This window comes from Anabas testudineus, chromosome 24 (assembly GCF_900324465.2).
Source record: "Anabas testudineus chromosome 24, fAnaTes1.2, whole genome shotgun sequence".
NCBI lineage: Eukaryota > Metazoa > Chordata > Actinopteri > Anabantiformes > Anabantidae > Anabas > Anabas testudineus.
In genome coordinates, this window is record NC_046632.1 from 15,348,036 (window position 1) to 15,362,619 (window position 14,584).

At 40.8% G+C, this 14,584-nt stretch overlaps 1 protein-coding gene across 1 annotated transcript in view; it reads right to left on the reverse strand.

The window, feature by feature from the left end:
- Positions 1 to 63: 63 nt before the first annotated feature.
- The window catches only part of map3k5 (mitogen-activated protein kinase kinase kinase 5), a 49,556-nt gene continuing 35,035 nt past the window's right edge, over positions 64 to 14,584 (reverse strand). The window contains exons 15-30 of the mRNA XM_026340727.1: positions 13,786 to 13,919; positions 11,404 to 11,531; positions 10,799 to 10,935; positions 10,192 to 10,297; positions 9,222 to 9,379; positions 7,319 to 7,496; positions 6,578 to 6,595; positions 5,896 to 6,073; positions 5,300 to 5,468; positions 4,982 to 5,167; positions 4,102 to 4,207; positions 3,353 to 3,593; positions 2,567 to 2,679; positions 2,013 to 2,131; positions 1,856 to 1,932; positions 64 to 1,188 (exon numbers count right to left, since the gene is read on the reverse strand). Coding sequence (XP_026196512.1) covers positions 1,128 to 1,188; positions 1,856 to 1,932; positions 2,013 to 2,131; positions 2,567 to 2,679; positions 3,353 to 3,593; positions 4,102 to 4,207; positions 4,982 to 5,167; positions 5,300 to 5,468; positions 5,896 to 6,073; positions 6,578 to 6,595; positions 7,319 to 7,496; positions 9,222 to 9,379; positions 10,192 to 10,297; positions 10,799 to 10,935; positions 11,404 to 11,531; positions 13,786 to 13,919 — 2,109 coding nt within the window. The 3' untranslated portion in view covers positions 64 to 1,127. The remainder of the gene's footprint in view (positions 1,189 to 1,855; positions 1,933 to 2,012; positions 2,132 to 2,566; positions 2,680 to 3,352; positions 3,594 to 4,101; positions 4,208 to 4,981; positions 5,168 to 5,299; positions 5,469 to 5,895; positions 6,074 to 6,577; positions 6,596 to 7,318; positions 7,497 to 9,221; positions 9,380 to 10,191; positions 10,298 to 10,798; positions 10,936 to 11,403; positions 11,532 to 13,785; positions 13,920 to 14,584) is intronic.

Below are 14,584 nucleotides of genomic sequence, written 5' to 3' on the forward strand. Positions count from 1 at the left end.
TTTATTCAGACTGCTGAGGTGAGGCTGAACCACAGATGCACATATTTGTAAAACAGACACAGCTTCAAGATGATAAAAATTTTATTCAACAATGTGACATGAAATTCTTGTATTATTTTAGACATGAAACAAACTGGACACACTGCTCATGATTATTTCCCCCATTTCTGACATCTCAGTTAAAAAACAAACAAACTATTCTATGTGAAATTAGTTTGTATTTTAGATTTTCAATACAATATACATGATCATATCTACACGTACACAAACAAGATAAACACAAGTTTGTCAGTGTATAACCAAATAAAAAAACAGCAGATGGTCTGATGTAATGTTAATTACTGACTGAATATTATCTCCTATGATCAGTGACACTAGAAAATACAAATATGTACAATTCATTTTGTCAAGTGTTCATTACAGACTTGGTCCAGTCCACATGGACGTTTAACTATGTTTGTCAACATGTCTTTAAAATACTCAAAATTCATTCACATATAATTCTATGACACAATATTTACACGTTTCAGGAAAATAAAAATGTAGATTCGTTTTTATAAAAGGAAATGTGATAAAAGCACTGTCAATTTAAATAAGTCTCCAGACAGGTAAAATAAAAAATAAAATAGGATATGCACTGACATCCTTCAGGTTAGCATCACAGTTAAATTAAATGCACATTTAAATAAAAGTAGTGATAAGATGCATATGATGAAAACATTAGTACAGATGATTTTCATTGTAGTATTTTGTATCTCAGGCTTGAATTAGAAAACTGTCAGTCTCCAGTTTTGTAAACATCTTGTAAAGAAAATGTTTTGGGCAGTTTTCAAAACTTTCATTGTAGATTTTCTCTTTAACCACACCTGTAACAAAAAGCGGCGTCACGTCCGTCAGGAAGTAACAAAAACGAGTGGCACTTCTCAGTGATTGTTGCTTTTAAATTGACCTCATGTCCAAAATGCTCAAAGTGCTCGGACAACAGCAGTCGAGTCGAGGAGCTGCTCTGCACACAGCGAACGAAGGCGCTTCCCCTGAACGTCTCACTCTTATAAAATACTGAGGTAAAGAGGAGAACGCTGAGCTGTCGGGCTTCTCTGAGCGAGTGATTGTCACCACGTAAGGCGTCAGGTCGGCTTCTGCCTGTAGTCTGTGATGGCCTTCCACAGCTTACACAGGATCCCACCTCTGAGAGGACACAAACAGACAGGAAGACATGTATCACACTGTAATATATGGACTTCATTCAGAGGTGGCAGAAGAACAAACTCAAAACTCAAGTAAAAGTGCAAAAAAGTTAAAATGCAAATAATCCAGTAAAGTAAAAGCAACTTAAAACTGTATTTAAGTACAGCATTTGAGTAAATGTCATTATTTACTTACCACTTTAAGACCACACACTGTGGTAAATAACTAAAACATTTACAGTTCCATTTAAATCATTTCTTTCATCTTTACACTGTTTTCTACTCAGCTTTAACACCTGCACAGGTGACAGATACCCTGAATAATGAACAGAATCCCTTTCAGTGCACGTTATACTGTGGGCTTTGATGCATTACTTCAAACAACCACATGAGGGAACCAAATGCTGCACAGACAGTGAGGTATTCCTTCAGTAAAGGTTTTTGTGTTTTACCTTCATGTCAACGTGACACAACAGACATTTAAAAAGGATGGAAACTGAAGTAATTACCCAGTTAATAAACACGCTCAACAACATGATTTGATCACCCAGACTTTAACTGGAACTCCACCCCAAGAACTGCTCATTAAGATGTCTTTGTTACCGACTCCACAAGTAAAACTGTTGCCTATGACTTTAAAAATAAAATAAGAAAAGTGGTGTTGCTACCTCAGTCGTAAACTCTTCAGATCGTCTCTTGTTACATCATGAAGGATGTTGTTCAGAGTGTACTCCTCATTCAGTATCTAAGAAACAACATGGATTAAACTGCAGAACAGTTTCATGTTACCTCAGAGAAAAGAAAAACAAAATATCCGGCACTCACTCGATCAATAGCGTCCTGATCGGCACCGTAAAGCCTGAGCCAGCTGGTCAACTCTGAGTCTTCATGCGTCTCTGCAGGTTGACTCGTCTGTGTCTCTGGGGAACATGGTTGGATGTCTCCTACAGCAAACAGTGGACAGACTCAGGTTCAAGTCACAAAACATTTGCACAAGGAAATCACAGTAGCCAAAGTATTTTACCATAGGTACGCAAAAGATATGTACAAATAATACTATGAGCACACATACATGACGTCTTATGAAAAAGCACACAGCTATAACATCAAATCCACAAATCCGGATGCATTTGATAGGATAAAGAATTAGATATCACACAATTTGCACCTCCAACAGGTGTTAAAAAGCTTTATCTGTGTGCTATTCATGTCATAACTTGTATGTAATTATTACACAAGCTGCAGAGACAAAGTGTGAAAGTGAGTCTTGGATATTTCTCTGTACGATGTTTAACATGCAGTTTGGTTTATTTATTACACATAAGCTGTGAATGTAAAGTGGCAGCAGCAGAAAGGAGCGTGAAAACTAAAGTACAGACCTGCGGGCTCAGATCGCAGCCTCAGTAGTCTGATCTCCTGCTCTCTCTCCTCCAGCACCTGTTGCAGAATGGCCTGATACTCTCGCTCCTTCTCCAGCAGCTGCTCCAGCAGCCTGAAGTAAAACAGGTCAGAGGAAACACAACAGCAGCATTTATTTCACTGATTATTATCATACAAAACATGCAACACTACCACACTGTCGCGCTTCAGGCTGTGATCAGGTATCTGGGGAAATATTCTAATATACAGTATCATTCATATACTGTACACAGACGCCTGTTTAATATTCGGGTTTATTTTCTGATTTTATGAGAGATTATCATCAACGTGAATAATTAATGACATGATAAATGAAAAACTGTGTAAAGATTTACTGTAAGCAATGAGCAGAGCAGATAATGTGATCACGTGATGGATCTCTGTATTGCATTCATGTGTTTACTGAATATTTGTTCTTTACTTTTTGCGATGTTCTGTAATAATGTTTGGTATCAGTGGGGACATGTTGAATACATGATGCATATACGGAAACAGGAAACAACCTCAGGATGCCTGATGACGGCAGGATAGCAAATGTTTGGTGAAGAAAACTATGATATCCTGGAGAAGAGCTGAGCTGCTGAAGTAAAGTTAAAAAGCTCTTAAAGAAACTTGGAGAAGGCCACTGACAGACAATTGTTGACGTAAATTGTAATTTGGAACTTCAAGAAGCACAACTGGAAGAATAATAGATAGAGGCTCTGAGCTGAACAATGCAAAGCTTCCTGTTTGACGTTCACGTCTACCTGCTGGTCTCCAGCTTCAGCCTGCTCAGCTCCATGCTCACTGAGCGCTGTGCATTGTGGGACTCGTGAGACACGGTGGAACTGAGCGTGCTCACTCCTGATGTGGCCACAGTGTCGTCGTGAGCGGCGACCGGAGGAACTCGGCTCTGGTGGGTGGAGGTTCTCTCTGGCTCAACGTCGTCAACGTCCTCCTGGTCGGCCGGGTCACTTTCTGAAGCCAGACTGAAGTGAGGCCTCAGCTCTGAACACAGACAGGAGAGATCACTTTAATTGATTATTTATTGAACGCTGATCAACTGATAAACTGACTTTTTTATAAACTAAGCGATTAACTGGCCCCAGTTTATATTTACACAGGGATCAGTGAGCAGGTTTTTCTCCCTGTGCAAGTACAAAGTCCAAATTCCTTCACACCATCTACAAAAATCTAAGTCAAACCCAAGGAGCAAAAACATGCAGTAACATGTTGCTGCTAAATCTAGCAGCTCATTTTATTGTCATTCTGTGCAGATGCATTCATGTGTGTATCACTGCAAGATTACAACTATCAGCCCTATTACCTTTCCCCTAATGCTCGTACTTCCTTCAAATGAAGAAGGAAGCAACAGTGAGACGTAGATAATCATGTTAATTCAAGTGGAGTCTCTCAACCTTTAACAAAAACCTGTCACCACACCTCCTGTGTTTATCAGATAGTCAGTGGCGCCCTGAGGGAGTGTTGATAAAGTATTTAGAGCTCATGATGTTACCTGGCACCAGGATTGTGATGGCCGTCTGCACAGCTTTGCGGATGATGTTATCCAGAGCAAACATCCAGTGAGGCTTAATGTTGTGGTTTCGCAGCACCTTGTTCACCTGAAAGAGTTTCACAGTCCAAAATACACTTGTTACGGTTCATTTCCAGCATTTATACAAATGTTTTATTTCTGTTTTTGTTATTTCTACACTATGGTAATACTTTTTCTGATGACTCTGCCCCCTTTTAGTCTTTGCACTGATGACCAACAGGAGGCATCGGAGCTTCAGCTTTTTGTAGGATTATGCAACAGCGCTTAGAAATATGAAAACAACCACTTGCTCTATTGACATTTAATCTGCATTTCTGAGGGGCAGATCAGCCTCTTTAGAGAATGTGCAATTACTCCTGATAGATTCCCCTTTATTACCACCTCACTTAAAGGTTACACGTTTTTCACGGTTTACTGTCTGGGCTCTGTGCAGGAAGAGCAGCATCATGGCAGCCTGCTGCTGCCTGCAGCTCTTTGAAATGACGAATGATGTGTTCATAGCTCATGGTTTATGCAGAGGTTACAGTAAAAGAGCATCTGCCTACAAATAGGAGATGGATAACAGACAGGAAATCACATATTACAGGTGCAGGAGGGTAGAAAATGAGCAGCTTATGTGAAGAATTTCAGCAACAAACAAATCAAAGGAACAGTTTGGTCTCATCTCCGATAAGATGATGGATTGTTTCTAATGTTTTCATTGTTGATTTAAAGAGATGATGACGTGTGAGGTGAAACGCAGCAGAGATTTTCTACATTTAATCCCTTCCTTTCACCATATTCCATGATGTTTCTGTTTCTGATGAAGCATTTTAGGTGTTTTAATTTTTTTTATACTTACAGCATCCTGGAATCCAAACAGCACGACCTGCAGTTGACTGATGGCTGTGCTGTCGAAGTCCAGCTCCAGCTTGAGTTGGGACAGTGTGTTGGCGATGATTTTCCTGTCTGCCATGCGAACAAAGTCGGCCAGACTGACCACGAGAGTGGAGATGTGCTGAGGCTTCAGCTTAATTTCCTCAGAGCCCTGAAGATATGAGGCAGGGGAGCGGGGATAGAAGCCATTAGAACGGAGTAACAGGCCCACTTGGTGTTGTTGATCTAGCTGTGTCTGATTCTGTTCATCCCTTCTCTCCTGATGGTTTGTTCTATCACCTACCTGTGACAGGGCCTCCGTCAGGTTGGCCACCACCTTGTCCTGGTCCTCGGTCATGATGCGGTGCAGGGTGGCTCGCCTTTCACTGTCCTTTCGAAGCATAAAGAAGCCAGAATCTTTCTCATCAGGGGATGGAGGGGCACTGTGGTCCTCGAAGTTCTCCACAGGAATGCTGAGGAGAAAATAAAACAACTCTGAGCTTTTTGGCACTAACCTGAATGCAGCATCACACTTTGTGGTTTGTTCCACCTGTTCGGTCTTTGCATGTCAAGGCTGATGTTGGATTAATTTAGTTTTGTTTTAAATTACAAATTTGTTATGTACAGTATAGGTGAGCACACCAAATGCAGACAGAGAGTATGCAAATAAAAAATATGACTCAGAAAATGTAAAAATGACCTGTAATATATTAAAATGTTTGATGTCTTTGTGTTTAATAAAACATATAATACATATATCTGGGTTCAGTTTCTATATAATTTTTCGCACGACAGTGGGTCGTGTCATGAGTAGTGGTCAAATGATTGATCAATTTGATCAATAAGAAATAAGAACAAATTAATGTCAGGATTTAAATCTGCTCCAACCCCCGTTTCTACCTGAGGAACAGGGACCTGGGCCCCTTTACGTCCTTCTCACTGTAGCACTTGACGCTGGGCTTGAAGATGAAGGGGTTGGTGTTGAGGTCGTTGTCAGGGGAGACAGATCCGTACTCACTGCTGCTGCTGGTGTCCTCCACCACCACTGGCACAGGCAGGGAGATACTGCGGAGGTACTCTGAAAGACACAAACATAAAAGGTGCAGGATGCATCACTTATGCACTATTATTTATTTGTACATTGCACAGAGTTAGACTGTGCAACAAAGTGGGCTTTGCAAGAGCATGAAATGAGTAAAATTGCTGAAAGAAAATTGGCTTCCTTTTCAGTACCGATGCACAAATACACCTTAAATCACAATCTAATGCCTAAAATTGATGCTACCTTCTCATCGTGTTTAGGAAGACAAGCTTTTTTTAATGTAGCTGGCAGCCAAATTATGAAACAGAGATCACAAAGACCTTCAAGCATTAGGAAAGACGTCGTGTCTTTTTGAGTTCCTGCAAAGAGCAGAGTCGTGCCAGCTAGGTATCCACTGACAGGTGAAAAGAGAAAACTGTAGCCTAGATACTGCACAGCAGAGCAGACAGATGCTTCATGGAGCTGACATCCAGTTTATAAAATACTCTCTCTAGGTTTGAGAATAGATTCTGAAGAAGTGGAGAGAGTAGAGTAACTCACCTGACCCTGGCGTCAGAGCTGTGGGGGAAAGCAGAAAGTATGTGTCAGCAGTTATTTGAGAACAAAACCGAACAAGATTTCCATGTTAAACTGGCAGGATAACATTCTCGAGTATGCAGGCACAAGCTTTTGAGCCTTTTAAAAAACTATTTTATGCTGGTGCCAGCACACATGATAGTATTACTGTCGCTGGGTTGAAACCCAACACAGACTGAAGTCCAGACAATGAAGATCAAGGGTGTGTTCAGGTTGCATGAAAAACACTTTGTTCACACGGAGCAGGTTAAGCACATGACAATTATTAGCAGACAATGATTAGGTACAGCTAAGGACACTCAAGTGCATGCTCACATGTTTTGCTCTGTGTATTTATTCGGTGAATTATGTGCAGGACTATTACCTGTTCTTAAAATTCAGTTTTTGCACAGCGGGAACAGACAAGATATGACAGGCTGAATAGTGAGCCTCTGTCGTGCTGGTTGGTGGATTTGATTACATTTGGACAAAGGCAGGATGTTGTGTTCTTTAACATCCACTCTACAGTGGTTCTCTGGTGGTTACGTTGCATTTGTTTTTTATACTGTGTGAATTTAAAGTAAATTTACTCCAAGATTGTGGACCCCATGATGCCTAGCAACAACTTTGTGAAAGCTACTGAGGATCCAAATGAAGATGAAAGGAGAAAAACACCAACAGAATCTCGTGCATTATTAATCGAATCTGTTAGACTGTTGTACCCACCTGTGAAGCTGCTCTTGCTCTTCTTCTTGCGGCTGGTGACGGTGAGGAACTCATCAGTGAGCAGGTCGAGGGCGGTGGCTCGATGGTCGGGATCGGGCTCAAAGCAGCGCAGGATGAAGGCCTTAGCCTCCGGAGACATGGACTCTGGGATCTCTGGATGGATCTTAAACATGCCCACCTGAAGATAAAGGACAAACAATCAGTTCAGACTGAAGGGTTAAGAAGCCATGATGTCAGTTTAACATAAGACACTGAGATCACACATCATCTCTGAGCTCTCTGAAAACTCTCCTGCTGTTGGAATTAACGATTCAATAAACTGCATGGAGACAATTCAAACATAATGGGAGCGTTTAAACTGTGCTTCAGGCCCCATTGAGAGCAATAACACTCAAAGTTCAAGATGGTAAGGACAATAAGAACGTTCGACATTCCTGTTGTTGCCGCTGAGGAATGTTGACTTAAGATTACCAGGGAGATTCCTCTTGCTGGAGAAATTCCACAAGGATGAGTGAAGAGCATACAGAGACTGTTCGGGAAATGATATAATATGATATATAAAGTACAGACACAACATGCCTTTAAAGATGAAATGCCTGTACACGAAGTTCCTGTCCAGAAAATTCTGCTTTAATGTCTTATTTACTACAAGGTAGATTCAGCCCAGTAACACACACACACACACACAGACACACAGACACAGACACACACACGTTTAAATTCACATCCTGTTAATTAAATTACATCATATGGAAAATTCCACAGTCAAGCACTTTGACATAAGTCCTGCAACCCTTTAAACACAACCCTTAAACGCCTTTAAATGCCCTTCATGGGTCACACATGGCAAAGAACGGTTTTTCATTCGTGTGAAGCGCCTTACATTTGAAACCAAAGCAAATACACAATGCGTGAGTAGAGATTTCCCACAAAGACATGTGCAAACAGAAACTGGAAATAATAATAATGACAGGAGGGAGCCTGCGAAGGTTCCTCCTAACGAGCGACACACTTGTTTGTGTTCAAACAGAAGTTTGTGTGCAGACAAAATTTGGAGTTTCTACACACAGGTGGTAAAACAATGCAGGTGCATAACAGCTGACTCACTGTTGTGTTTCCATTTAAAGGGGAACCGAGATGTGACGGGCTACAAAACGGTTCATTATTTTATTTGATGGCTTCTTTCTAATAGAAATGGAAAGGGCATCTTTAAATATGGTGTTTACTAGTGGGATGTTGAGCTCAGGTAGTCTTGTAGTTAGAAGATAGTGAAAGTAGAGACTGATGGTTGTGGGGATGAAGGATCTCCTCAGTCCGGTCACTGTGCAGGCTTTTTGCTCCAGTTGGTCCAGCCGCCTCGCAGCCTTCTGCTTTACTTACTGCACATCTGTGTGAAGTGACTTATTGTCCAGCATTTCAACAGCTGATTGAGTTTGTTTGCTAACAGAATTATGTAAGAGGAGAAGCATTTAGTCTGTCGTCAACTTCGTGCCAGAACAAGTCGGGGCTTAATTCAGTTTCCATGCACTTTATTTCCATTGGTGGGTTTTCAGAACAAGATAGACGAGGTGATTTGGTCTTTGGAGGAAAAGCAGACATCTGATGTTCCAACAACAGAGTTGTTAAGTTAAGCTCTTACCCAACACGTTAGCCTAATCTGTAAAAACATCATGTACTGTACGAGCGTAATCGTCAGGGGAGCAATTATCAGCTTTCAGATCTGAAAACTGACCAGTTGTGTTGAAATGCCAGAGCCACAGCTGTTCCTATGCACGACTGACGAACACTGTTTAGAAGACGTCCCCACAGCAACAGCTGTTCTCCTGCCATCTACAACCTGGTGGCTAAAAATAACCTGTTACTCCCTAAGACCATCTTATATCTTATTAACTGTGTGTCTCACCTTGAACATGGCGGCTTGTGGTTCTCCCAGTTCATAGAAAGGTGGTTTCCCAGTTGCCATCTCTATTATGGTGCAGCCCAGAGACCAGATGTCTGCTGGTTTGCCGTACCCCCGAGGACCCTTGTCTATGATTTCAGGAGCCATGTACTGTAGTGTTCCTAGAAACATGCAACACACAGCCGGATGTTAAAATGATAGTTAGTGGAGACGTCTAGTCTTAGTCACTCATACTTGTTCTCACTGCAGCTTTTGTACAAAACTATTAAAAATAATGTTTTACTTGAATACATTTGCAAAAACAAGGTCACAGTGTTCCACAGCCTTTATTAGGTGAAAGGAAAACTGATGTAAATGCCAAAAATAGATGTCCTGAGGTGATGACACAATTATTTCAAATGACCAGTCGGGTTACAAAAGCTTTCCCAGGATTTATGACCCCGCAGCTCAGTACAAAGAACATTTTCAGCACCGCGCTGAAAGGACTCTTCTGTTCTAATAATAGCCTGCTGACTGCCTATTTGCTGTTTTTAGAAGCTCATGTTCAGAGCTAAAAACAGGTCGGGAAACATTTATAGCAAGGCTGGGCTATAAAAAGGAGTAGCCCAATTTCCTGAAAGAGCTCCACCGTTCACGGTAAGTCCCTGTCTGCTTCTATCAGCTGTCAGACGGTGTAATCCAAGGTCAAACTGGGCTGCAACAGGCCGCAGTGGTGCAGACACACAATCACACGCTCTGACCACAGACTCATGCTAAACTCAAAGCCTCTGAATAGCCACAGTCGTCTATTCTCAGCTCTCGTTACCATGTACTGGTCAAGGAGCTGGGGCTGGATTAATGCTGACCGGTCACAGCCAAAGGCACTTATTATCTGTGTGGGGTTACCTCACTGTTCAGAGTTATTTATGGCCACTACTGAGCAAAGTTAAAGTGAAAACATCTACTGTACCTAGGGGAAGTGGGTCAGACATACCTGTGAACGTCTCAGTGCAGGGATTGATCCCGGCCAACCTCTTTGACGTGCCAAAATCAGATATCTTCAGGATGCCGCTGTAGGTGTTGATGAGCACATTATCACCCTGCAGATTGAAAAGATAATCTGTGAGAAGACACACGGGGAAGAGGTTGATGACCGTCCATGTCCGTTTTTGTGATTTTTTTATATTGTGCAAGCACTTTAACCTGCCTTATTCAATATTATACAATACATGTTTATGCACTATATGTGATTTTGAATAAAAAAATAAGCATAACCTATTTAATTACGTATATATTTAATGTGTGTGTGCTGCTTAAAGAAGTTTAGTTTTTCTTCACTCTCTTGTTTACTATACAGTGCACTTTATAGAGAGATCACTATTTTGTAGTGTAGCAAATGTCTGATATCTGAATTTACTCCTCACTATCCACCACTGTAGCTCTTCACCGTTCATTTGCTTATTGCCACAGAATGCAAATGCTAAATGCATCACTTTCTGTGCAGCAGTGTTTCCTTTCCATGGAAAGATCTCCCTAAAAATAAGATGAATAGTGACAGTATACACAGAAAACTGTTTCAATTATTGCTTCTGTTTAGTCACCTTGATGTCTCTGTGTGCGATCTGGTTGTCATGAAGGTACTTCAGCCCCTCTAGGATTTGCCGTGTGTAGAAGCCGATGGTGGGCTCGTTGTTTTTCAGTGGGCCCCACTTGGATCTCAGCAGTGCAGACAGACTCCCTGCACACAATGGGACAAATGACACCAACAATCAATACACTCAGTCTGACCTGAGATTAGCAACACAGGCCTGACAAGCCTGCAAATTCAGAGTATGAAGGCATTCAGGTTTCTCACTACTGCTGACAAACAACGTGCAATCTCCATTTTCTATGCATTTACAGTCATTTGGCATCAAAGTGGACAACATTTCTCTTTATAGGAATGAATGAATGAAGAAAATGCACAAAAGTCAACATCAGTAAGTAACAACTAAAAAAAAAAAAAGTAATAAAAAAACAATCACTGGAGGAATTTAATTAGAAATTGCTGCACAAAAGGCACCTTGTCCTTATAATAATTCAGTTACCTTTTAATTATTTTGCAGTGGCACTCAGGTTTAGTTGTGTATGAATACATTTCCATTCTTACTCTTCTTTCTTTAATTTCCCTTTTGTAAAAGTGTGACAGCATCAACGGGTATCTCACCTCCAGGCACCTGCTCCATGAAGATCTTGATGAAACCGTTCTCGCTGATGGAGCCGAGATACTGGACGATGTTCTTGTGCTTCAAGTGCTTGTGAAGTGCGATCTCCTCGTGGAGAGGCTGAGAGTATCTTCATTAAAAACACGAGACATCAAAACACTTTGTTACAACAGACAGAAACAATAGTTTGGACACAACAGGTTAAACGTTGGGTGAAAGAATTTAGAGAGGCATTAAAATAACTTTTAAGTTTACAATAAAGTCTCCATTTGAGTATGTTATTAAAGATATTTGTTGGTGACACTCGACATACCACACTTACAACACAATTTATGAAACCTTTGTTATGGAAAGAATCAACTTTTCCACAAGGCTCCAGGAAACAACAGTGAGGAAATATGGATGAAAAACAAAGAACAAATAAAAGACACAGCTATAGCACAGTGTCTTTTATTGTTCTCTTTATTTTCTTCACATATGTTCCGTGTGTGTTCAATAATCACACAGGTCAATATTGAGAAGACAAAAAAACGAATGAAAACTTAATAAAAATGATGAAATACTTGCCGATCACTGAGGGCTTACAAATGGCCACAAGTTCTCACAGTCAACTGTGATATCTCTAATATCTCACTGTGTCTAATTAAAAGCCAAAAACTTTCAATTCACTATTGTAAAAATGACAAAAAACTGAAAACACTGACATTTACGAGGTGGTACTTTTGCTGGAAAGGTATTATGAGAAACGGTTGATGTTTTGTTTTCCGTCAGATGACTAATCAAATCATTGTTTCATTTCAGTTTTGCAGAAGAGAAACTTTATTTATGGAGCTTCCACTGGAACTCAGCGTCATTTCACCAGAATGACCAAGATAGATAAAGACGGCAGCTGACAAACAAAACACTACACGAGAAAAACCGATGACACAATCTGATATATGACCAGAACAACAGGTAGCTCTGGGAACTGAAACCATGCCTGTCAGCTATTTCCCTGCGTGAATCACTTTCACTCCCTCTCTCCGCCTGTCTTGAGATGTCTGTCCGCTGCTGAATAAATTCCCTGCATTCTTTGCGGCCGAGCGCCCGCTGACTTTTCTGATGTGATTAGTGGAAAGAAAGTGAGGCAGTGAAATCATCTAGTCCGCGAGCGTCTTGCAATCTGAGTTGAGTAGGTGGAACTATGGGAAGACAAGCGGAAACAAGCAGAGGGAGTGGTGGGAATAAAAGACAGGGGTGTGGGGGTTTGCTTTCACAGCTTTCCACTAACAATTCACTCAAGTGGATACCAGCCCCCCAAATGAAAGCCAGAAACCACAAGGGACACTGCTGATCTGTGTTCACACTCTCAGCTGGAGGAAATCAGCACTTTGCTTAATGATGCTCAAAACTAGTGCAGAACAAGATGAGGCATTAACAGCTCAGACACCTGTTTACATACAGGCTGTGATTTCATTTTTGCACAGGATAAAATCAAATAAATAAATAAATAAATGAATACATAAAATGGACTGAGAGGCTTCAAAACAACATCAAGCTGAGCACTTCCATGGGAATCTGCATAATTGATTATTAAATACCTTGTGTGGAAATGTGACATTTTGGACTGATTTAAGTGCCAAAGAAAGTTGAGTGGGTGACCAGGAAGTGTAGTGATTCATCATCTGGGGTTCATTAATATTCACACATCACTGAAAAATCTCTTTTTGACGACTTTAGTACATTATTCACAGGTAATATCTAGTATCTGATAATAATTATTTACACAAATAAATAAATTAAATAACAGCTGCAACTAACATATTATGACACGCTGTAATTTTCAAGAGCTACTTGATCCAAATACTAGACTTCCTGTATTTTTTGGAACATATTTTGAAGAAATTTGCTCCAATGCAGAGAGAGAAGTCAGACTCAGCCAGGCAGCAGTGCAAAGAGATTTGCTTCTAAATGTTTCCCATCGTGTATTACTCAGTCGGATACAATCAGGTTGTACAGCAGCGTTTCCGTCATTTAGTTTAGTTTTGGGAACTGAAATTTAAGGGTAGCACAGTGATTAACACCATCTCTTTCCAGTAAGAAGCTCCTGTTGGTTTGGAGCCACTCACAGGGACTAAATGGATGAATGGAAATAAATGAAAGTGTGCTGCTTTAGTTTATGTGTGGACTGTAACCCAATAACGCCAGGCACCAACCAGTTTTAGAGACAAAGACTGAATGTAAACAGATTTTTAATTACAAAAGAAAAATGTCTGACCTGTAGAAGAATCATTAATAGTACAAATGTATAAATAAATAAATGATATACTATATATACGACTACCACTACACTACATACTATATTCTTGTGTCATGACAACACTGTAAAACCTCTCTTTTCTTACCTGCTGTCTCTTTCTGGTATTTCCTTGATGGCCAGTCGGACCTGGTTGCTGAGGTCTCGTCCTGCATACACCACTCCAAACGTGCCTTTTCCTAGAACAACCCTCTCTCCGTGCTCGTCGTACTCGTAGTCGTACTGTGGGGACAAGGGGCAAAGGGCAACAACCATTTTAAATTATGCTAATTGAATGTTCACATCAAACCTGTTACACTTTGATTCCTTCACTTCGGTGATGAGGTGTGTGATTAATATTTAAAGGAAACCGACTGAGTCTGGTTTTAGGACTGTTGTAGGACGGGACTGACAGCTGATGCTGCATAAAACCCTAAGGTAAATCCAGCTTGATGCTGCAACAGCACACATATAAAACTAGGTCTGATGAAACCTGTTAGACATTTGATCTGTGTCATGCTGAGTCAAAGAGGGTGCAGCAGCGCTTAGGCTAATTAGCTTTTCTTTTCCCCAGGCTCTGCTGGGAAGACAGGTGAATGCAGCAGCAGGTGTCTGTTCTGCCCCGTCAAAGCACACAAAGCACACGAGCAGAATCCAGGACTTATCCCAGCAGGTCACCGTTCACTTCTCCGGCTTTGCAGCTGAGTTTGGATGCAGTTATTATAATGCAAATTGTGATGAACTGGATTAGAAAAGCTAGACGAGAAAACATTTCATACAGGCTTGATCAGATTTTTACCTTATAGTAAAAAATACATTTGTAGATAAAGGTTCTGTGTTCTGCAAAATAGCCAGAAGAACTAACTACACTATTCTACTAATCCTACACTAGTTCAGAATGTTTTTAT